The sequence below is a fragment of the Gallus gallus genome, chromosome 1 (assembly GCF_016699485.2).
Source record: "Gallus gallus isolate bGalGal1 chromosome 1, bGalGal1.mat.broiler.GRCg7b, whole genome shotgun sequence".
Classification (NCBI taxonomy): domain Eukaryota; kingdom Metazoa; phylum Chordata; class Aves; order Galliformes; family Phasianidae; genus Gallus; species Gallus gallus.
The window spans coordinates 194,071,264-194,093,866 of NC_052532.1; the positions used below are offsets into that span (position 1 = coordinate 194,071,264).

Consider the following 22,603-nt stretch of genomic DNA (forward strand, 5'->3'; position numbering starts at 1 on the left):
CAAGCCTTAGCTCTACTCCATCCCCATCCCATCCCCATCCTTATCTCTACCCCATTTATGCTCCATCCCCATCCCATCTGAATCCCTACCCCATCCCCATCTCTCCTCAATCCCCATTCCATCCCATTCCCATCCCATTTGAATTCCTACCCCATCCCCACCCCACCCCCATCCCACCCCATTCCCACCCATCCCATCCTTACCTCTACCCCATCTCTATCCCATCCCTACCCCATCCTATCCCCATCCTTATCTCCATCCCCCCCATCCCACCCCATCCCCATCCTTATCTCTACTCCATTCCCATCCCATCTGAATCCTTACCCCATCCCCACCCCACCCCCATCACTACCCCATTCCTACCCATCCCATCCTTAGCTCTATCCTATCTTTATCCCATCCCTACCTCATCCCATTCCAATTATCCCTACTCCATCCCATCTCCACCCCCATCACTACCCATTCCCACACCATCATTATCTCTACCCCATTTCTGCTCCATTCCCATCCCATTTGAATCCCTACCCCATCCCCACCTGAACCCCATCTCTACTCCATCCCCATCCCCACCCATCCCATTCTTAGCTCTATCCCATCTCTATCCCATCCCCACCCCATCCCATTCCAATTATCTCTACTCCATCTCCTTCCCTACCCCACTCCATCCCCATCCTTATCTCTACCCCATTTCTGCTCCATTCCCGCCCTATCTGAATCCCCACCCCATCCCCATCTCTACTCCATCCCCATCCCACCCCACCCCCATCACTACCCCATTCCTACCCATCCCTTCCTTACGTCTGCACCATCTCTACTCCATCCCTACCCCATCCCATCCCCATCCTTATCTCTACCCCATCGCTCCTCCATCCCCATCCCACCCCATCCTTATCTCTACTCCATTCCCATCCGATCTGAATCTCTACCCCATCTCCATCCCAATCACTACCCCATTCCTACCCATCCCATCCTTATCTCTACCCCACCTCTATCCCATCCCTACCCCATCCCCATCCCACCTCATCCCCATCCCATCCCCATCCTTATCTCTACTCCACCTCTACTCCATCTCCATCCCATCCAAATCCTTGCTCCATCCCCATCCCACCCCACCTCTATCTGTATCCCATCCCAATCCTTATCTCTACTCCATCTCTACCCCATTCCTATCTCTACTCCATCTCTACTCCATCCCCATCCCACCCCACCGCCATCACTACTCCATTCCTACCCATCCTTATCTCTACCCCATCTCTATCCCATCCGTACCCCATCCCATCTGAATCCCTACCTCATCCCCACCCCACCTCTACTCAATCCCCATCCCATCCCCATCCTTGTCTACTCCATTCCCATCCCATCTGAATCCCAACCCCATCTCTACCTCATCAGTACTCCATCCCCATCCCAACCCAATCCCATTCCTATCCATTCATCCCATCCTTATCTCTACCCCATCTCTATCCCATCCGTACCCCATCCCATCCCCATCCTTATTTCTGCTCCATCCCCATCCCATCTGAATCCCTACCTCATCCCCACCCCGTCTCTAATCAATCTCCATCCCATCCCCATCCTTATCTCTACTCTATTCCCATCCCATCTGAATCCCTTCCCATTCCCTACCCCCATCCCTACCCCATCCTACCCTATCCCCATCCCATCCCCACCCTTATCTCTACCCCATCCCATCTGAATCCCTTCCCCATCCCCATCCCACCCTACCCCCATCCCTCCCCCATCCCTACCTTTATCTCTACCCCATCCCATCTGAATCCCTTCCCCATCCCCATCCCTACCCCATCCCATCCCCACCCTTATCTCTATCCCATCCCATCTGAATCCCTTCCCCACCCCCATCCCATCCCATCCCATCCCATCCCTACCTTTATCTCTACCTCCTCCCATCTGAATCCCTCCCCAATCCCATCCCCACCCTTATTTCTACCCCATCCCATCTGAATCCCTACCCCATCCCCACCTGATCCCCATCTCTACTCAATCCCCATCCCATCCACGTTCTTATCCCTACCTCATCCCCACCCCCACCCCCACTCAGCCCAGTAACCGGATCCTGCTCAGCCCATGGCTAAGGTGTCACCATCAATAATTGAGCGCAGAGCAGAGCCCGGCTGGGGACCCGGGGACACACTGAGCACAACCAGAGGTGGGGGACCACCCCTGCAGCCCGGAACCTCCCACAGCTCTCAAGGTTTGGGGTGAGAGGGGGAGCCCGTGCAACCCGGGATTCGGGGTGGGGGGAGTTGTAGGAGCCAGCAGGGCTGGCCATGGTGTCCCCCGCCATCGCTTTGGCCTTCCTCCCCTTCCTCATCACTCTGCTGATCCGCTACCGGCACTACTTGGTGCTGCTGTACCGTGCCGTGCTGCTGGGCTGGCTGCAGGACCGCCTGAGCGGCGTGCCCCGCGAGCAGCGTGCCTTCCAGTACGTGCTGACCCACGCCATCCCCGGGGACCCCCACCACATCCTGCACACCTTCGACCAGTGGAGCTACCGCTGCGAGCACCTCAGCTGCGTGGGACCCCTCAAAGGTAAGCGCGGCCACGTGGGGCTCCTGGCACGGTTGTGGGCACGGCTATGGCACCGTTGGCACGGCTATGGCGCCAGCAGCCTGGTGACGGTGCTGGGAGCAGGGCTACTTCATCAGTGGCACAGCCATGGAACGACTGCAATGGCCACGGCACCATTGGCACGGCCACAGCACCATGGGCAAAGCTGTGCCATCGCTAGCACGGCCGTGGCACCGTTGGCTAGGGCACTTATGGCACAGCCACAGCACCATTGGCACGGCCAGGGCACTTATGGCACAGCCATGGCGCTGTGGGCACGGCCAGGGCACTTATGGCACAGCCATGGCACCACTGGCATGGCTGCAGCATCTTTGGCACAGCCACGGCACCGTTGGCACGGCCAGGGCACTTATGGCACAGCCATGGCGCTGTTGGCATGGCCAGGGCACTTGTGGCACAGCCATGGCGCTGCTGGCATGGCTGCAGCATCTTTGGCACAGCCACGGCACCCTTGGTATGGCCAAGGCACTTATGGCACAGCCATGGCGCTGTGGGCATGGCCAGGGCACTTATGGCACAGCCATGGCACCATTGGCATGGCTGCAGCATCTTTGGCACAGCCACGGCACCCTTGGCAGGCACATGGCACAGCCATGGCACCCCCATCAAGACAACGGCCCCATTGGCACAGCCACGACACCGATGGCACAGCCACGGCATTCCTGACCCTGCACCATTGCCAAAGCCACAGCGCCGTGGCACGAAGGCTGTAGGGACCCTCCCAAAGCCCACCAGGGTGCTGAGGATGCCCGGCCCTGGCAGGGAAGATCGTGGAGAGGCTGCTGTGTGAGCGGGCGCCGCGCACCGTGCTGGAGTTGGGCACCTACTGCGGTTACGGCACCGTGCTGATGGCCGCGGCGATGCCGGCGGGCGCCCACCTCTACACGGTGGAGCCAAACCCCCGGCACGCCTCCGTGGCTGAGAAGGTGATCCGGTTGGCAGGCTTCGACGAGCAGAAGGTGAGCCGAGGGCCGGCGGGGCGGTGGCAACGCGGGGCAGGGGGAGCTGAGGGTGGTTCCACACAGGTAGAGCTGATCGTGGGCCCTTCCGAGGAGGTGATCCCGCAGCTGAGGGCACGGCACGGATTGCACAACGTCGATTTTGTCTTCATGGACCACTGGAAGCGTTGCTACCTGAGGGATCTGAAGCTGCTGGAGGAGCACGGGTTGCTGGCCGATAGGGCCACGGTGTTGGCCGATAACGTGGTCTTCCCCGGAGCCCCCCATTTCTTACAGTACGCCAAGACGTGCGGGAAGTATCGCTGCAGGGTGCACCGTGCCAGCCTGGAGTACTGCAGGGCCATCCCCGATGGCATCGCTGAGCTCTGCTACACCGGGGGCCGCTGAGGTGGCGCTGGTGGAAATCAGAACCTCCTGCTGCTGTGCTCAGTTATAAACAGTGACCCCGAAGGAAAGGCAGAGCTGCTGTGCTTTGTGACAAAGAGGGGGGGGGCTGCGGTCAGGGCTCGGTGGGGAGAGCCGTACTCAGAGCCCTGGGAGACCTGAAGCCGTTCAGATCCGAGGGTCCGTCTCCTACAAAACTGGGTGTTTATTAGAAAAGGTGCTCCGTTCCTCTCGTGTCCCCACGCTGTCCCCATGTGCGCTGCGTGCCCGCTGGCACTGCCCAGCATTCATGGCCCCTCTGGGCAGCTTCGTGCTGTGCCCGCCGTGGGGTGCGGTGGTCAATAGAGCAACCCCCTCCCCCCCCCCAAACACACACACAGCTCCAGGACAATCCCAAGCAGAGGGATGGGGGGGCTCAATCCCCATCTCACGCTTAGTCTGGCTCCCTGTTCTGCTGGGATCAGATCATCCACTGGTCCTGGTCCTGCTCTGCCCCTTCCATGTCCACCTGGAAAGGGAAACGTTGGAGATTTCTGCCCCATAGGAAACCCACTTCGTTCAGCTGTGATCGTCTGATGTCCGCAAAGGGGCCGGGTGGGCTTTGGGGTCCCTTCCCACCTCAACTATTCCGTGGCCGTGGGATTAGATGTGAGGCAGGGAAGTAGCCCAGCCCACCCCAAAGCTCCCCTTACCTCATTGATCTCCCCATCATCGGGAGACTCGTTGTAATCGTTCATCTCATCCATATCCTGCATGTCTTCATCATCCTCAGAGTCCTCTTCGCTGTCTTCATCGTCCTCGTCGTCCTCCTCCTCCTCCTCATCATAGTGCTGCGGGTGTCACAGTGGCGCTGGGGGTCCCATCGTGCACACCACATCCAGAGCCACCCACCCCACGTGCCACCATCACAGCTCTGTCCCCATTGGGGTTGTGTTCCTTGGCCCTAAGAGCCCCCATCCCCACACAGCCACGTGCTGCCCCAAAATCACAGCTCCGTCCCCATTAGGGCCAAGGAACACAACCCCAAGAGCCCCCATCCCCACACAGCCACGTGCTGCCCCCAAAATCACAGCTCTGTCCCCATTAGGGCCAAGGAACACAACCCCAAAGCCCCCATCCCCACGCAGCCACGTGCTGCCCCCAGAATCACAGCTCTGTCCCCATTGGGGTTCTGTTCCTTGGCCCTAAGAGCCCCCATCCCCACACAGCCACGTGCTGCCCCAAAATCACAGCTCTGTCCCCATTAGGGCCAAGGAACACAACCCCAAGAGCCCCCATCCCCACACAGCCACGTGCTGCCCCCAAAATCACAGCTCTGTCCCCACTGGGGTTGTGTTCCTTGGCCCTAAGAGCCCCCATCCCCACACAGCCACGTGCTGCCCCAAAATCACAGCTCTGTCCCCATTAGGGCCAAGGAACACAACCCCAAGAGCCCCCATCCCCACACAGCCACGTGCTGCCCCCAAAATCACAGCTCTGTCCCCATTGGGGTTGTGTTTCTTGGCCCTAAGAGCCCCCATCCCCACACAGCCACGTGCTGCCCCCGAAATCACAGCTCCGTCCCCATTAGGGCCAAGGAACACAACCCCAAGAGCCCCCATCCCCACGCAGCCATGTGCTGCCCCCAAAATCACAGCTCTGTCCCCATTAGGGCCAAGGAACACAACCCCAAGAGCCCCCATCCCCACGTAGCCACGTGCTGCCCCCAGAATCACAGCTCTGTCCCCATTAGGGTCAAGGAACACAACCCCAAGACCCCCCATCCCCACACAGCCACGTGCTGCCCCCAGAATCACAGCTCTGTCCCCATTGGGGTTGTGTTTCTTGGCCCTAAGAGCCCCCATCCCCACACAGCCACGTGCTGCCCCCAAAATCACAGCTCCGTCCCCATTGGGGTTGTGTTCCTTGGCCCTAAGAGCCCCCATCCCCACACAGCCACGTGCTGCCCCAAAATCACAGATTAGGGCCAAGGAACACCCCCCCAAGAGCCCCCATCCCCACACAGCCACGTGATGCCCCCAGAACCACAGCTCTGTCCCCATTAGGGCCAAGGAACACAACCCCAAGAGCCCCCATCCCCACGCAGCCACGTGCTGCCCCCAAAATCACAGCTCTGTCCCCATTGGGGTTGTGTTCCTTGGCCCTAAGAGCCCCCATCCCCACGCAGCCACGTGCTGCCCCCAGAACCACAGCTCTGTCCCCATTAGGGCCAAGGAACACAACCCCAAGAGCCCCCATCCCCACGCAGCCACGTGCTGCCCCCAAAATCACAGCTCTGTCCCCATTGGGGTTGTGTTCCTTGGCCCTAAGAGCCCCCATCCCCACACAGCCACATGCTGCCCCCAAAATCACAGCTCTGTCCCCATTAGGGCCAAGGAACACAACCCCAAAGCCCCCATCCACACACAGCCACGTGCTGCCCCCAAAATCACAGCTCTGTCCCCATTGGGGTTGTGTTTCTTGGCCCTAAGAGCCCCCATCCCTACACAGCCACGTGCTGCCCCCAAAATCACAGCTCTGTCCCCATTAGGGCCAAGGAACACAACCCCAAAGCCCCCATCCCCACACAGCCACGTGATGCCCCCAGAACCACAGCTCTGTCCCCATTAGGGCCAAGGAACACAACCCCAAGACCCCCCATCCCCACACAGCCACGTGCTGCCCCCAAATACCCTTCCTTCTCCCACTCCCTCGTTGGGGACAGTGCCAGGTTGGGTGACAGAGGTCCCACACTGTTGTCACCCACCTCCGAGGCCGGCTTCCCAATGGGCACCAGGTTGTTGTCTTTCTCTGCGATGCTCTGGAGCTGGGGAGGAAGAGGAGGAGGAAGGGTCAGCAGGGACAGGAGGGAGCGATGGGGAAGGGGCAGGCAGCGGGGACAGGGAGGAGCGTGATATGGGGGCTGGGGACAGCCTGGAGCCCCTTGGGGACAGGGCACAGAGGACACATCCATGTGGCAGCGTGGAGATGAGGAAGGGGGTGGCCGTGAGTGCCCCCAAGGCACAAGCTGCCACCGTTTGTAAGGAACTCCACGCCCAGGGAGGCTCAATTAGCGCAACCCTCAATTAACGCAGCCCTCAATTAACACATCTCTGCCCCAAAGGGGGGGGGGGGGCCTCTGAGCTTCTCCCAGCTGCTCTGACACCTTTTTAATTGCCCGATTTCTTTTAATTTCAATCCAACCACTCAATCCCCCGCTCACTGTAATCAAACACGCACTCTGTCCCTTCGTTCCCACAGGCCTCAGCTCCGGGCTCAGCTCCCAGCACAGCGCATCCAGGGGGCTCTGAGCACCACAGGGCAGCCCGGGGAGGGCTGGAAGGGATATCCACGATCACAGAACCGCAACACGGTTGGGTGGAACCCTAAAACCATCCCCACCGGCTCAGGCCGCCCCACCCGCGGCCTCGGGCACCTCCAGAGCAGCAGCGCCAGCGCCGCACAGGCCTCACACAGAGGCTGCGGCCTACGGAGCCTTGAGTTGGGCCCACCCCGGAGCTCACAGCGAACCCCCCCCCGGTCCCCCCGCCGCACCCAGGCCTGGTGCTGCTGCTCCTGCTGCTGCAGTTCGGTCTCGTCCACGCACGGCCGGTCCAGGTTGAACCACAGCGGCTCGGTCAGGCGCGGCAGCAGGGAAGGGAATAGAGTGGACATGGCGCCCACCAGGCCCCGCCGCAGCGGCCGACCCGGAAGTAGAAACTGACCCCGGAAGTACTACTGAGAAGGGGGGGGGTGTGATGCAGAAGTGCGCGTGCGCAGAGCACGGAGCGAGGGGCAGTGCCGGGCAGGGGGCGGGGTTACTTGAAACCACGCCCACTTCGCGAAACGGGGCTGTGATTGGGGCGTGGTCGAGGCGGGGGGTGTGGCCAAGCGCTGATTGACAGCTGAGTGCGCCGAAGGTGTATCTGCCCCCCTCCCCAGGGTTATCTGCCCCCCCCAGGGGTATCTGCCCCCCCTCCCAGGGCATTTGGGACCCCACTGAGGGCAATCTGTCCCTCCAGGGGCATTTTGGACCCCCAAAGGTACCTCACCCCTATGGACAAATGCCCCCCCCCGTGGCATTTGGGACCCCCAGTGGGGGTATCTGCCCCCCCCCCCCCCCCCCCCTCCAGGGGCTTCTGAGATCCCCAGGGTTATTTGCTCCCCCCCCCCCCATGGCATTTGGGACCCCCAGTGGGGGTATCTGCCCCCCCCCCACCCCCTCCAGGGGCTTCTGAGATCCCCAGGGTTATTTGCTCCCCCCTCCCCTGGTATCTGCCCCCCCCCCCCCTCCCCAAGGGGGCACTCTGACCCCCCTGGGGGGTATCTGGAGGGCATCTGCCCCCCTCCAGGGCATTTGGAGCCCCCCCCCCCATCCCCCACGTGTATGGGACACCTCTGGAGGGGTATCAGCCCCCCCCCAACAACCCACCCCATAGGGACAGCTGGGGGGTCTTTGCCCCTCCAGGGGTATTCAGTGCTCCCCACCCCATACCCACCCTATGGGGGTGAGCCCTGAGGAGTGGGGTGTTATAGGGGGGGGGGGGAAGGGGGGGGCTGGTTTACGGGGGGGGGAGGAGGAAGGAATGGGGGGGGGGGAGGACCCATCCACGTGCTGGCACCGATCTGTGACCCACGGGCAAGGGTTGCACGGAGCCACCCCTGGGAGCCACCGGTGAGCGCTCCTATCCCTATCCGTCCCCATCCGTCCCCATCCGTCCCCCATCCCCACTGACCCCCCCACGCACCCCATTTGACCCCGCTGACCCCACGTGTCCCCACTCACCCCCCATTGTCACCGCCGCCGCCGCCCGCGGGGACTTTGTCCCCAGCAGCGCAGAGCACGTGGCAGAGGGGACAGCGGTGCCAACCCAATCCTCGGTGTCACCACCCACCCCCGGTGCCACCCCGCTGTCCCCATGGCGTCCCTATGGGCCGTGCTGGCGCTGCTGGCGCTGAGTTCGGCTCAGGATTCGCTGCTCAACATCTGCATGGACGCCCAGCATCACAAATCCAAGCCGGGACCCGAAGGACAGCTCTATGGGCAGGTGAGCTGCGGCCCCGTGGGGACACCCTTGGGTGCCACCACCCCATGGTGGTGTCCCCATATCGCCTCCTAACACCCTTGGGTGCCACCACCCCATGATGTCCCCCTGTCTCTCCATGCCACCCTTGGGTGCCACCACCCCATGATCCCAACACCCTACGATGTCCCCACGTCCCCTCCATGTCACCCTTGGGTGCCACCACCCCATGGTGGTGTCCCCATATCCCCTCCATGTCACCCTTGCGTCCCACGACCCCATGGTGTCCCCACGTCCCCTCCATACCACCCTTGGGTGCCACCACCCCATGATGGTGTCCCCATATCCCCTCCTAACACCTTTGGGTGCCATCACCCCATGGTGATGTCCCCATATCCCCTCCATGTCACCCTTGGGTGCCACCACCCCATGATCCCAACACCCTACGATGTCCCCACATCCCCTCCATGCCACCTTTGGGTGCCACCACCACATGGTGTCCCCATATCCCCTCCATGTCACCTTTGGGTGCCACCCCCCCATGATGCCCCCACCCCATGGTGGTATCCCCACGTCCCCTCCGTGCCACCCTTGGGTGCCACCACCCCATGGTGGTGTCCCCATATCCCCTCCATGTCACCTTTGGGTGCCACCACCCCATGATCCCAACACCCTACAATGTCCCCATATCCCCTCCATGTCACCCTTGGGTGCCACCACCCCATGGTGTCCCCCTGTCTCTCCATGACACCCTTGGGTGCCACCACCCCATGGTGGTGTCCCCATATCCCCTCCATGTCACCCTTCGGTCCCACGACCCCATGGTGTCCCCACGTCCCCTCCATGCCACCCTTGGGTGCCACCACCCCGTTGTGGTGCCCCCATGTCCCCTCCATGCCACCCTTGGGTGCCACCACCCCATGATGTCCCCACATCCCCTCCATGCCACCCTTGGGTGCCACCACCCCATGGTGGTGTCCCCACATCCCCTCCATGTCACCTTTGGATGCCACCACCCCATGATCCCAAAACCCTACAATGTCCCCACATCCCCTCCATGCCACCCTTGGGTGCCACCACCCCATGGTGTCCCCACGTCCCCTCCATGCCACCCTTGGGTGTCACCACCCCATGGTGGTGTCCCCATATCCCCTCCATGTCACCTTTGGATGCCATCACCCCATGATCCCAACACCCTACGATGTCCCCACATCCCCTCCATGCCACCTTTGGGTGCCACCACCACATGGTGTCCCCATATCCCCTCCATGCCACCCTTGGGTGCCACCACTCCATCGTGGTGTTCCCATATCCCCTCTGTGTCACCCTTAGGTGCCACCACCCCATGGTGGTGTCTCCATATCCGCTCCATGTCACCTTTGGATGCCACCACCTCTAGGTGCCACCACCCCATGGTGCCCCCACGTCCCCTCCATGCCACCCTTGGGTGCCACCACCCCATGGTGGTGTCCCCATATCCCCTCCTAACACCCTTGGGTGCCACCACCCCATGATGTCCCCACATCCCCTCCATGCCACCCTTGGGTGCCACCACCCCATGGTGGTGTCCCCATATCCCCTCCATGTCCCCTTTGGGTGCCACCACCCCATGATCCCAAAACCCTACAATGTCCCCACATCCCCTCCATGCCACCCTTGGGTGCCACCACCCCATGGTGTCCCCACGTCCCCTCCATGCCACCCTTGGGTGCCACCACCCCATGGTGGTGTCCCCATATCCCCTCCATGTCACCTTTGGATGCCATCACCCCATGATCCCAACACCCTACGATGTCCCCACATCCCCTCCATGCCACCTTTGGGTGCCACCACCACATGGTGTCCCCACGTCCCCTCCATGCCACCCTTGGGTGCCACCACCCCCTGATGGTGTCCCATATCCCCTCCATGTCACCTTTGGGTGCCCCCCACCCATGATGCCCCCACCCCATGATGTTGTCCCCACGTCCCCCCCGTGCCACCCTCGGGTGCCACCGTCCCCGCAGTGCGTGCTATGGAAGGACAACGCGTGCTGCACTGCCAACACGAGCATAGAGGCGCACCGGGACCAATCCTACCTGTATGGCTTCAACTGGGACCACTGCGGGGCCATGGCGCAGCGCTGCAAGAGGCACTTCATCCAGGACACGTGTCTGTATGAGTGCTCACCCAACCTGGGGCCGTGGATAGACCAGGTGAGGGAATGGGGCCGGGGGGGGGGGGAGGAGTGGGGTTTGGGGGGTGGGTGCTCTATGGGGAGGGCTATGGGGTGTGGGGTTGGGGGGAGCGAGGTTTGGGGTCAGTAGGGCTGAAGGGTGGGCTTTGGGGAGTGGGATTTGGGTAGGTGGGCTTTGGGGTTGAGAATGGGGTGAGGGGGCTTTGGGGGTGGGATTTGGGGTGGCGTTCGGAAGTGGGATTAGGGTTGAATAGGCTTTGGGGTGGGCTTTGGGGTGGCTTTGGAGAGTGGGATTTGGGGTTGAGAATGGGGTGAGGGGGCTTTGGGGAATGGGCTTTGGGGTGAATAGTCTTTAGAGTAGGATTTGGGGTGGCATTGTGGAGGGGGATTTGGGGGGTGGGTGCTCTATGGAGAGGGCTATGGGGAGTGGGGTTGGGGGGAGGGAGATTTGGGGTCAGTAGGGCTGAAGGGTGGGCTTTGGGGTGGCTTTGGGGAGTGGGATTTGGGGGTGGGAGCTCTATGGGGAGGGCTATGGGGGAGTGGGGTTGGGGGGAGGGAGATTTGGGGTCAGTAGGGCTGAGGGGTGGGCTTTGGGGGGTGGGTGCTCTATGGGGAGGGCTATGGGGTGTGGGGTTGGGGGGAGAGAGGTTTGGGGGGAGTAGGGCTGAGGGGTGGGCTTTGGGGAGTGGGATTTGGGGAGTGGGTGCTCTATGGGGAGAGCGATGGGGTGTGGGGTTGGGGGAATGAGGTTTAGGGGAAGTAGGGTTGAGGGGTGGGCTTTGGGGTGGCTTTGGGGAGTGGGATACGGGGGGTGGGAGCTCTATGGGGAGGGCTATGGGGGAGTGGGGTTGGGGGGAGGGAGGTTTGGGGGGAGTAGGGCTGAGGGGTTGGCTTTGGGGAGTGGGATTTCGGGGGGTGGGTGCTATATGGGGAGGGCTATGGGGAGTGGGGTTGGGGGAATGAGGTTTAGGGGGAGTAGGGTTGAAGGGTGGGCTTTGGGGTGGCTTTGGGGAGTGGGATTTGGGGGGTGGGAGCTCTATGGGGAGGGCTATGGGGTGTGGGGTTGGGGCGGAGGGAGGTTTGGGGGGAGTAGGGTTGAGGGGTGGGCTTTGGGGGGTGGGATTTGGGGGGGTGGGTGCTCTATGGGGAGGGCTATGGGGTGTGGGGTTGGGGGGAGCGAGGTTTGGGGTCAGTAGGGCTGAAGGGTGGGCTTTGGGGAGTGGGATTTGGGGGGTGGGTGCTCTATGGAGAGGGCTATGGGGTCTGGGGTTGGGGGGAGGGAGGTTTGGGGGGAGTAGGGCTGAAGGGTGGGCTTTGGGGTGGCTTTGGGGAGTGGGATTTGGGGGGTGGGAGCTCTATGGGGAGGGCTATGGGGTGTGGGGGTGCGGCGGAGGGAGGTTTGGGGGGAGTAGGGTTGAGGGGTGGGCTTTGGGGTGGCTTTGGGGAGTGGGATTTGGGGAGTGGGTGCTCTATGGGGAGGGCTATGGGGAGTGGGGTTGGGGGGAGGGAGGTTTGGGGGGAGTAGGGCCGAAGGGTGGGCTTTGGGGTGGCTATGGGGAGTGGGATTTGGGTAGGTGGGCTTTGGGGTTGAGAATGGGATGGGTGGCTTTGGGGAGTGGGATTTGGGTTGAATGGGCTGTGGGGTGGGATGTGGGGTGGCTTTGGGGAGCGAGATTTGGGGGGTGGGTGCTCTATGGGGAGGGCTATGGGGTGTGGGGTTGGGGGGAGAGAGGTTTGGGGGGAGTAGGGCTGAAGGGTGGGCTTTGGGGTGGCTTTGGGGAGTGGGATAGGGGGGGTGGGAGCTCTATGGGGAGGGCTATGGGGTGTGGGGTTGGGGGGAGGGAGGTTTGGGGGGAGTAGGGTTGAGGGGTGGGCTTTAGGGTGTGGGTGCTCTATGGGGAGGGCTATGGGGGAATGGGGTTGGGGGGAGGGAGGTTTGGGGTGAGTAGGGTTGAGGGGTGGGCTTTGGGGTGTGGGTGCTCTATGGGGAGGACTATGGGGAATGGGGTTGGGGGGAGGGAGGTTTGGGGTCAGTAGGGCTGAAGGGTGGGCTTTGGGGTGGCTATGGGGAGTGGGATTTGGGTAGGTGGGCTTTGGGGTTGAGAATGGGATGGGTGGCTTTGGGGAGTGGGATTTGGGTTGAATGGGCTGTGGGGTGGGATGTGGGGTGGCTTTGGGGAGCGAGATTTGGGGGGTGGGTGCTCTATGGGGAGGGCTATGGGGTCTGGGGTTGGGGGAGGGAGATTTGGGGTGAGTAGGGCTGAAGGGTGGGCTTTGGGGTGGCTTTGGGGAATGGGATTTGGGTAGGTGGGCTTTGGGGTTAAGAATGGGGCGAGGGGGCTTTGGGGTTGGGATTTGGAGTGGCTTTTGGGAGTGGGATTTGGGTTGAATGGGCTTTGGGGTGGCTCTGGGGAGTGGGATTTGGGGGGTGGGAGCTCTATGGAGAGGGCTATGGGGTGTGGGGTTGGGGGGAGCGAGGTTTGGGGGGAGTACGGTTGAAGGGTGGGCTTTGGGGTGGCTTTGGGGAGTAGGATTTGGGTTGAATGGGGTTTGGGGTGGGATTTGGGGTGGCTTTGGGGAGTGGGATATTGGGGGTGGGTGCTCTATGGGGAGGGCTATGGGGTGTGGGGTTGGGGGGAGGGAGATTTGGGGTCAGTAGGGCTGAGGGGTGGGCTTTGGGGTGGCTTTGGGGAGTGGGATTTGGGTAGGTGGGCTTTGGGGTTAAGAATGGGGCGAGAGGGCTTTGGGGTTGGGATTTGGGGTGGCTTTTGGGAGTGGGATTTGGGTTGAATGGGCTTTGGGTTGGGATTTGGGGTGGCTTTGGGGAGTGGGATTTGGGGGGGCGGGTGCTCTATGGGGAGGGCTATGGGGTGTGGGGTTGGGGGGAGGGAGGTTTGGGGTGAGTAGGGTTGAGGGGTGGGCTTTGGGGTGGCTTTGGGGAGTGGGATTTGTGTAGGTGGTCTTTGGGGTTGAGAATGGGGCGAGGGGGCTTTGGGGTTGGGATTTGGGGTGGCTTTCGGGAGTGGGATTTGGGTTGAATGGGCTTTGGGGTGGCTCTGGGGAGTGGGATTTGGGGGGTGGGAGCTCTATGGAGAGGGCTATGGGGTGTGGGGTTGGGGGGAGCGAGGTTTGGGGGGAGTACGGTTGAAGGGTGGGCTTTGGGGTGGCTTTGGGGAGTAGGATTTGGGTTGAATGGGGTTTGGGGTGGGATTTGGGGTGGCTTTGGGGAGTGGGATATTGGGGGTGGGTGCTTTATGGGGAGGGCTATGGGGTGTGGGGTTGGGGGGAGGGAGATTTGGGGTCAGTAGGGCTGAAGGGTGGGCTTTGGGGTGGCTATGGGGAGTGGGATTTGGGTAGGGGGGCTTTGGGGTTGAGAATGGGGTAAGGGGGCTTTGGGGGTGGGATTTGGGGTGGCTTTCGGAAGTGGGATTTGGGTTGAATGGGCTTTGGGGTGGGATGTGGGGTGGCTTTGGGGAGCGAGATTTGGGGGGTGGGTGCTCTATGGGGAGGGCTATGGGGGTGTGGGGGTGGGGCGGAGGGAGGTTTGGGGTCAGTAGGGCTGAAGGGTGGGCTTTGGGGAGTGGGATTTGGGTAGGTGAGCTTTGGGGTGGGATTTGGGGTGGCTTTGGGGAGTGGAATTTGGGGGGTAGGAGCTCTATGGGGAGGGCTATGGGGAGAGGGGTTGGGGGCAGGGAGGTTTGGGGACAGTAGGGCTGAGGGGTGGGCTTTGGGGTGGCTTTGGGGAGTGGGATTTGGGGGGTGGGAGCTCTATGGGGAGGGCTATGGGGGAGTTGGGTTGGGGTGAGGGAGGTTTGGGGGGAGAAGGGTTGAGGGGTGGGCTTTGGGGTGGCTTTGGGGAGTGGGATTTGGGTAGGTGGGCTTTGGGGTTGAGAATAGGATGGGGGGTCTCTGGGGGGTGGGATTTGGGGTGGCTTTCGGGTGTGGGATTTGGGTTGAATGGGCTTTGGGGTGGGATTTGGGTAGGGGGGCTTTGGGGTTGAGAATGGGGTGAGGGGGCTTTGTGGGGTGGGATTTGGGGTGGGGTTTGGAATGTGTGGGTTAGGGAGGGGCTTTGGGTGTAGGGTTTTTAGGGAGGGGGCTTTGGGGTGGGCTTTGGGGTGGTTTTGGGGGCGCGATTTGGAGTCGTTGGGTTGTGGGGTCGTCTTCGCGGGGTCGGACTTTGTCGTTTCGGGGGGTGGTTTACGTGGGTGGGCTTTTGGGGTCGGTTTCGGGTCGGGTTCCCCACCCGTCCCGCCCTACAGACGGACTCGAGTTGGCGCCGGCAGCGCATCCTCAACGTCCCGCTGTGCCGCGAGGACTGCGAGCAGTGGTGGGAGGACTGCCGGGACGCCTCCACCTGCAAAGTCAACTGGCACAAGGGCTGGAATTGGAGCACAGGTACCCCACCCGACCCCAAAGCCACCCGACCCCAAACCCACCCGACCCCAAACCCACCCGACCCCAAAGCCACCCGACCCCGAACCCACCCGACCCCGAACCCACCCGACCCCAAAGCCACCCGACCCCAAAGCCACCCGACCCCGAACCCACCCGACCCCAAAGCCACCCGACCCCAAAGCCACCCGACCCCAAAGCCACCCACCGCCCGTGTCCATGCAGGCACCAACCAATGCCCGCGCGGCGCCATGTGCCAGAAGTTCAAGTACGTCTTCCCCACGCCGGCCGACCTCTGCGAGAAGCTTTGGTCCCATTCCTACAGATACACCACGGAGCGCCGGGGGGGCGGGCGGTGCATCCAGATGTGGTTCGACCCCATAGAGGGGAACCCCAACGTGGCCGTGGCGCAGTACTACGCCCGCGGCTCCGCTGCAGACCCCCCCCGCAGCCCCGCGCCCCTCGCCCTGCTGGCCCTGCTGGGGTCGGCCCTCCTGGGGGCGGCGCCGTGGGGCTGAGGGGTGGGGGGTCCCGGTGTGGTTGGATGGGGAATAAAGGTCGGGGCTGTAAGGATGGGTCTGTGGGGATGGGGGGGCTGTGGGGCAGCGCTGGTGGGGTCGGGGGTCTTCTCGGGACGGCGCATAGGGATGGGTTATGGTCAATGAGGAGGGCTCGGAGCCCACGAGGGATTATCGGGGCACTGTGGTTGTAGGCTGTGTCCATATGGGATCGCACGTCTCAGGTCCCCGGGGGGGCCCCAAGGGTCACACCCTATGGGTCGCCATGGGGCACATCCTACAGCCCAATAGGTCCCCATGGGGCACATCCTACAGCCCAGGGGGTCCCCATGGGTCGCATCCTACAGCCCGAGGGGTCACACCCTATGGGTTGCCATGGGGCACATCCTACAGCCCAGGGGGTCACACCCTATGGGTTGCCATGGGGCACATCCTACAGCCCAATAGGTCCCCATGGGGCACATCCTAAAGCCCAAGGGGTCACACCCTTTGGGGCCTCATGGGTCACATCCTACAGCCCAATGGGTCCCCATGGGTCGCATCCTACAGCCCAAGGGGTCACAACTTATGGGTCTCTACGGGTCACATCCTACACCCCAATGGGTCTCCATGGATCACATCCTACAGCCCAATGGGTCCCCATGGGGCACATCCTACAGCCCAAGGGGTCACACCCTATGGGTCTCTACGGGTCACATCCTACAGCCCAAGGGGTCACACCCTATGGTCCCCATGGGGCACATCCTACAGCCCAATAGGTCCCCATGGGGCACATCCTAAAGCCCAAGGGGTCACACCCTTTGGGGCCTCATGGGTCACATCCTACAGCCCAAGGGGTCACACCCTATAGGTTGCCATGGGGAACATCCCACAGCCGCATGGGTCCCCATGGGGCACATCCTACAGCCCAAGGGGTTACACCCCATGGGTCGCCATGGGGCACATCCTACAGCCCAAGGGGTCACACCCTATGGTCCCCATGGGGCACATCCTACAGTCCAATAGGTCCCCATGGGTCGCATCCTACAGCCCAATGGGTCCCCATGGGTCACACCCCACAGCCTAATGGGTCTCCATGGGTCATATCCTACAGCCCAAGGGGTCACACCCTATGGGTCGCCATGGGTCACATCCTACAGTCCAATAGGTCCCCATGGGTCGCATCCTACAGCCCAAGGGGTCACATCCTATGGATTGCCATGGGGCACATCCTACAGCCCAAGGGGTTACACCCTATGGGGCCTCTTGGATCACATCCTACAGCCCAATGGGTCCCCATGGGTCGCATCCTACAGCCCAAGGGGTCACAACTTATGGGTCTCTACGGGTCACATCCTACACCCCAATGGGTCTCCATGGATCACATCCTACAGCCCAATGGGTCCCCATGGGTCACATCCCACACCCCAATGGGTCCCCATGGATTGCATCCTACAGCCCGAGGGGTCACATCCTATGGGTCTCCATGGGGCACATCCTACAGCCCAAGGGGTCACACCCTATAGGTCGCCATGGGGAACATCCCACAGCCGCATGGGTCTCCATGGGTCACATCCTACAACCCAATGGGTCCCCATGGGTCACACCCTACATCCAAATGGGTCGCACCTCTTGTCCCAATGGGTCCCCTCAGTTCCATCCTACAGCCCATAGGGTCCCCATGGGTCGCATCCTACAGCCAAATGGATCACACACTGTAGGTCTCCACGGAACACATCCTACACCCCAATAGGTCCCTATGGGTCACATCCTACAGCCCAAGGAGTCACACCCTATGGTCCCCATGGGGCACATCCTACAGCCCAAGGCATCACACCCTATAGGTCGCCATGGGGAACATCCCACAGCCCAATAGGTCCCCATGGGGCACATCCTAAAGCCCAAGGGGTCACACCCTTTGGGGCCTCATGGGTCACATCCTACAGCCCAAGGGGTCACACCCTATAGGTCGCCATGGGGAACATCCCACAGCCGCATGGGTCTCCATGGGGCACATCCTACAGCCCAAGGGGTTACACCCCATGGGTCGCCATGGGGCACATCCTACAGCCCAAGGGGTCACACCCTATGGTCCCCATGGGGCACATCCTACAGTCCAATAGGTCCCCATGGGTCGCATCCTACAGCCAAATGGATCACACACTGTAGGTCTCCACGGGACACATCCTACACCCCAATAGGTCCCCATGGGTCGCATCCTACAGCCCAAGGAGTCACACCCTATGGGTCTCCATGGGCCATATCCCACAGCCCATTGGGTCCCCATGGGTCGCATCCTACAGCCCAATGGGTCACACTCTATGGCTCCCCATGGGCCATATCCCACAGCCCAGTGGGTCCTCATGGGGCACAATCCTACAACTCAATGGGTCATACTCTATAGGTCTCCATGGGTCACACCCTACATCCAAATGGGTCGCACCTCTTGTCCCAGTGGGTCCCCTCAGTTCCATCCTACAGCGCAGTGGTTCCCCATGGGACGCACCTCAGGCCCCCACAGGTCCCACCCTATATCCTAAAGGGTCACACCCTAAAACCGCGTCGAAGCGTGGCACGCCACACTGAGCTGGGCTGTGTTAACCCCCGTGTCAAAACGTGCCGTGCTGAACCGGGCTGAACCGGGCTGGACTGGGCTGGACCGGGCTGAACCGGGCTGGACCGGGCTGGACCAGGCTGGACCAGGCTGAACCGGGCTGGACCAGGCTGAACCGGGCTGGACCGGGCTGAACCGGGCTGGACTGGGCTGGACCGGGCTGGACTGGGCTGGACTGGGCTGGACCGGGCTGAACCGGGCTGGACTGGGCTGAACCGGGCTGAACTGGGCTGAACCGGGCTGAACCAGGCTGAACCAGGCTGGACCGGGCTGGACCGGGCTGGACCGGGCTGAACCAAGCTGGACCGGGCTGGACCGGGCTGAACCAGGCTGAACCGGGCTGGACCGGGCTGGACCGGGCTGAACCGGGCTGGACCGGGCTGAACCGGGCTGGAGCAAGCTGGACCGGGCTGGACCGGGCTGGACCGGGCTGGACTAGTCTGAACCGGGCTGAACCGGGCTGGACCAGGCTGAACCGGGCTGGACCGGGCTGGACCAGGCTGAACCGGGCTGAACCAGGCTGGACCAGGCTGGACCGGGCTGGACCGGGCTGGACCGGGCTGAACCAGGCTGAACCAGGCTGGACCGGGCTGGACCGGGCTGGACCAGGCTGAACCGGGCTGGACCGGGCTGGACCGGGCTGAACCAGGCCAACATGTGCTGTGCTGAGCTGTGCTGAGCTGAGCTGTGCCATCCTGAGCCAAGCTGTGCCATTCCATTCTGAGCCATGCTGAGCCAAGCTCGGCCGTCCCACACTGAGCTGTTCTGTACTGAGCCATGCCAAGCTGAGCTGTGCTGTGCCATTCCATTCTGAGCCATGCTGGGCCAAACTGAGCTGCTCCATACCGAGCTGAGCCGAGCCGTGCTGTGCCACGCTGTGCTGTTCCATGCTCAGCTGTACTGAACTGAGCTGAGCCATGCTGAGCTGAGCCAAACTATGCCAAACTGAGCCATGCTGAGCCATGCTGAGCTGAGCCAAACTGTGCCAAACTGAGCCATGCTGAGCCATGCTGAGCTGAGCCAAACTGAGCCACTCTGTGCTGAGCTGAGCTGTGCCATTCCATTCCGAGCCGTGCCAAGCGGTGCTGAGCCGAGTTGAGCTGTGCCATATTGAGCTGAGCCATTCCGTACTGAGCTGTGCTGAGCCGTGCTGTGCCAAGCTGTGCCATTCCGTGCTGAGCTGTGCCAAGCTGTGCCGAGCTGTGCCAAGCTGAGCCATTTCATACCGAGCCGTACTGAGCCATTCCATGCTGAGCTGTGCCAAGCTGAGCCATTCCATGCTGAGCCGAGCTGAACCATTCCATGCCAAGCTCAGCCAAGCTGTGCCGTTCCATACTGAGCCTTACCAAGCTGAGCCATTCCATATCGAACCTAGCTGAGCCATTCCATGCTAAGCCGTGCCAAGCTGAGCCATTCCATGCCAAGCTGTGCTGTGCCATTCCATGCCAAGCTGTGTTGTTCCATACCGAGCTATGCTGTGCCAAGCTGTGCCATTCCATGCTGTGCCAAGCTGAGCCATTCCATACTGAGCTGTGCCAAGCCGAGCCATTCCATGCCGAACCGAGCTGAGCCATCCCATACTGAGCCGTACCAAGCTGAGCCATTCCATGCCGAGCTGTGCTGAGCCATTCCATGCCGACCTGTGCCAAGCCAAGCCATTCCATGCTGAGCCGACCTGAGCCATTCCATACTGAGCTATGCTGTGCCAAGCTGAGCCATCCCATGCTGTGCCAAGCTGAGCCGTTCCATGCTGAGCCGAACTGAGCCAGTCCATAGTGAGCTATGCTGTGCCAAGCTGAGCCATTCCATGCTGTGCCAAGCTGAGCCATTCCATGCTGTGCCAAGCTGTGCCATTCCATGCTGTGCCAAGCTGTGCCATTCCACGCTGTGCCAAGCTGAGCCATTCCATACTGAGCTGTGCAGAGCCAAACCATTCCATGCTGAACTGAGCTGTGCCATTCCATGCTGAGCTGTGCCAAGCTGAGCCATTCCATACCAAGCCATGCTGAGCCATTCCATGCCGAGCTATGCTGTGCCAAGCTGAGCCATTCCGTGCTGAGCCAAGCTGAGCCACTCCATACTGAGCTATGCTGAGCCAAGCTGAGCCATTCCATACCGAGCTGTGCCAAGCCGAGCCATTCCATGCCGAAACGAGCTGAACCATTCCATACCGAGCTATGCTGTGCCAAGCTGAGCCATTCCATGCTGTGCCGACCTGAGCCATTCCATACTGAGCTATGCTGCGCCAAACTGTGCCATTCCATGCTGTGCCAAGCTGAGCCGTTCCATGCCGAACTGAGCTGAGCCATTCCATGCTGTGCCAAACTGAGCCGTTCCATGCTGAGCCGACCTGAGCCATTCCATACTGAGCTATGCTGTGCCAAGCTGTGCCATTCCATGCTGTGCCAAGCAGAACCATTCCATGCTGAGCCGACCTGAGCCATTCCATACTGAGCTATGCTGTGCCAAGCTGAGCCATTCCATGCTGTGCCAAAGTGAGCCATTCCATACTGAGCTGTGCCAAGCCAAGCCATTCCATACTGAGCCTTACCAAGCTGAGCCATTCCATGCTGTGCCAAGCTGAGCCGTTCCATGCCGAGCCGAGCTGAGCCATTCCATACCGAGCTATGCTGTGCCAAGCTGAGCCATTCCACACCGAGCCGTGCTGAGCCATTCCATGCCGAGCCGAGCTGTGCCAAGCTGAGCCATCCCACGCCAAGCCACGCTAAGCCGAGCCGAGCCGTTCCGTGCCGAGCCGTGCTGAGCCGCTCCGTTCCGTACCGAGCCGAGCCGAGCCGAGCCGTGCCGTCCCACGCCGCTCCGTGCCGCCCCACACACAGCCGTGCAGTTCCGTACCGCCCGTTCCGCCCCGCTCCGCCCCGCTCCGCCCCTCGCCCTTTGCCCGGGGCCGCCCGGACCCCCCCTCGTCTCTTCCCCCCCCCCCCCCACTCCACTCCACTCCACTCCTTCCCCCCCCCCCCCCCTTCTCCCCGTCCCACTCCACCCCACCCCCTCTCTCCGCCCTTCCCCGCCCCCGGCCCGCACCGCACGCCCATCCCGCAGCATGGCGGGCGCGGGGGGTCCGGGGGGGTCCGCACCTCCGTGGTACCACCGGGATCTGAGCCGGGCGGCGGCCGAAGAGCTGTTGGCGAAGGCGGGGAGGGACGGCGGCTTCCTGGTGCGGGACAGCGAGAGCGTGCCTGGGGCCTATGCGTTGTGTCTGCTGTGAGTGCGGGGGGGGGGGGGGAATGGGGGGGGCGTAGGGGGGGTATGGGGGTTGGAGGGGGGGGGGAATGGGGGGGAGTGGGAGCTGGGGGGCCATTGGGGGATATTGAGGATTGGGGGGGGGGGAGTGGGGGGGTCGTAGGGGGGGTATGGGGGGTTGGAGGGGGAAATGGGGGGGGGGAGCTGGGGGGGCATTGGGGGATATTGAGGATTGGGGGGGGAATGGGGGGGAATGGGGGGGTGGGGGGGGAGAGGGGGACGTGGGGAGGGATGGCAGTGGGGGGGGCGTAGGGGGGGTATGGGGGGTTGGAGGGGGGAGGGGAGGGAATGGGAGGGGGTGGGAGCTGGGGGGGCATTGGGGGACATTGGGGATTAGGGGGGGTGGCAGTGGGGGGGTAGTAGGGGGGGGGTATGGGGGTTGGAGGGAGAAATGGGGGTGGGGGGGGGTGGGAATATGGGGGGGGGAGTGGGACCTGGGGGGGTATTGGGGGATATTGAGGACTGGGGAGGGGGAGTGGCAGTGGGGGGGGATATTGGGGGGGAGTGGGGGGGAGAGGGGGACGTGGGGAGGGATGGCAGTGGGGGGGGCGTAGGGGGGGGGGTATGGGGGGTTGGAGGGAGAAATGGGGGGGGAAATGGGGGGACATTGGGGATTAGGGGGGGTGGCAGTGGGGGGGGGGGACAGGGGGACGTGGGGAGGGATGGCAGTGGGGGGAGAGTAGGGGGGGGTATGGGGGGTTGGAGGGGGAAATGGGGGGGGG

The 22,603-nt window shown here is 62.3% G+C and overlaps 4 protein-coding genes across 5 annotated transcripts; 2 read left to right on the top strand and 2 right to left on the bottom strand.

Moving 5' to 3' along the window:
- Positions 1 to 2,037: 2,037 nt before the first annotated feature.
- LRTOMT (leucine rich transmembrane and O-methyltransferase domain containing) lies at positions 2,038 to 3,998 on the top strand. 2 transcript variants are annotated; one of them, NM_001282081.1, is given in 3 exon segments: positions 2,182 to 2,550; positions 3,352 to 3,548; positions 3,615 to 3,998. In NM_001282081.1, coding segments are annotated over 3 exon segments (780 nt in total). In that variant the 5' UTR covers positions 2,182 to 2,288; the 3' UTR covers positions 3,936 to 3,998.
- Positions 3,999 to 4,119: 121 nt separating this feature from the next.
- Positions 4,120 to 7,615, bottom strand: ANAPC15 (anaphase promoting complex subunit 15). The gene is made up of 4 exons (XM_003643434.6): positions 7,467 to 7,615; positions 6,679 to 6,738; positions 4,625 to 4,762; positions 4,120 to 4,440 (listed from the first exon to the last, which is right to left on the bottom strand). Exons 1-4 carry the CDS (start codon positions 7,584 to 7,586, stop codon positions 4,393 to 4,395), a joined length of 366 nt encoding a protein of 121 aa, XP_003643482.1. The 5' UTR covers positions 7,587 to 7,615; the 3' UTR covers positions 4,120 to 4,392.
- Positions 7,616 to 8,816: 1,201 nt separating this feature from the next.
- On the top strand, positions 8,817 to 16,076 carry FOLR3 (folate receptor gamma). Its single transcript, XM_040706842.2, has 4 exons — positions 8,817 to 8,959; positions 10,942 to 11,130; positions 15,374 to 15,509; positions 15,732 to 16,076. The coding sequence occupies exons 1-4, from the start codon at positions 8,831 to 8,833 to the stop codon at positions 16,022 to 16,024; spliced, it is 747 nt and encodes a 248-aa protein (XP_040562776.1). The 5' UTR covers positions 8,817 to 8,830; the 3' UTR covers positions 16,025 to 16,076.
- Positions 16,077 to 18,227: 2,151 nt separating this feature from the next.
- Positions 18,228 to 21,444, bottom strand: LOC121109083 (glutamine-rich protein 2-like). The gene has a single exon (XM_040706832.2). It carries the CDS (start codon positions 19,894 to 19,896, stop codon positions 18,613 to 18,615), a length of 1,284 nt encoding a protein of 427 aa, XP_040562766.1. The 5' UTR covers positions 19,897 to 21,444; the 3' UTR covers positions 18,228 to 18,612.
- Between the last annotated feature and the right edge of the window lie 1,159 nt (positions 21,445 to 22,603).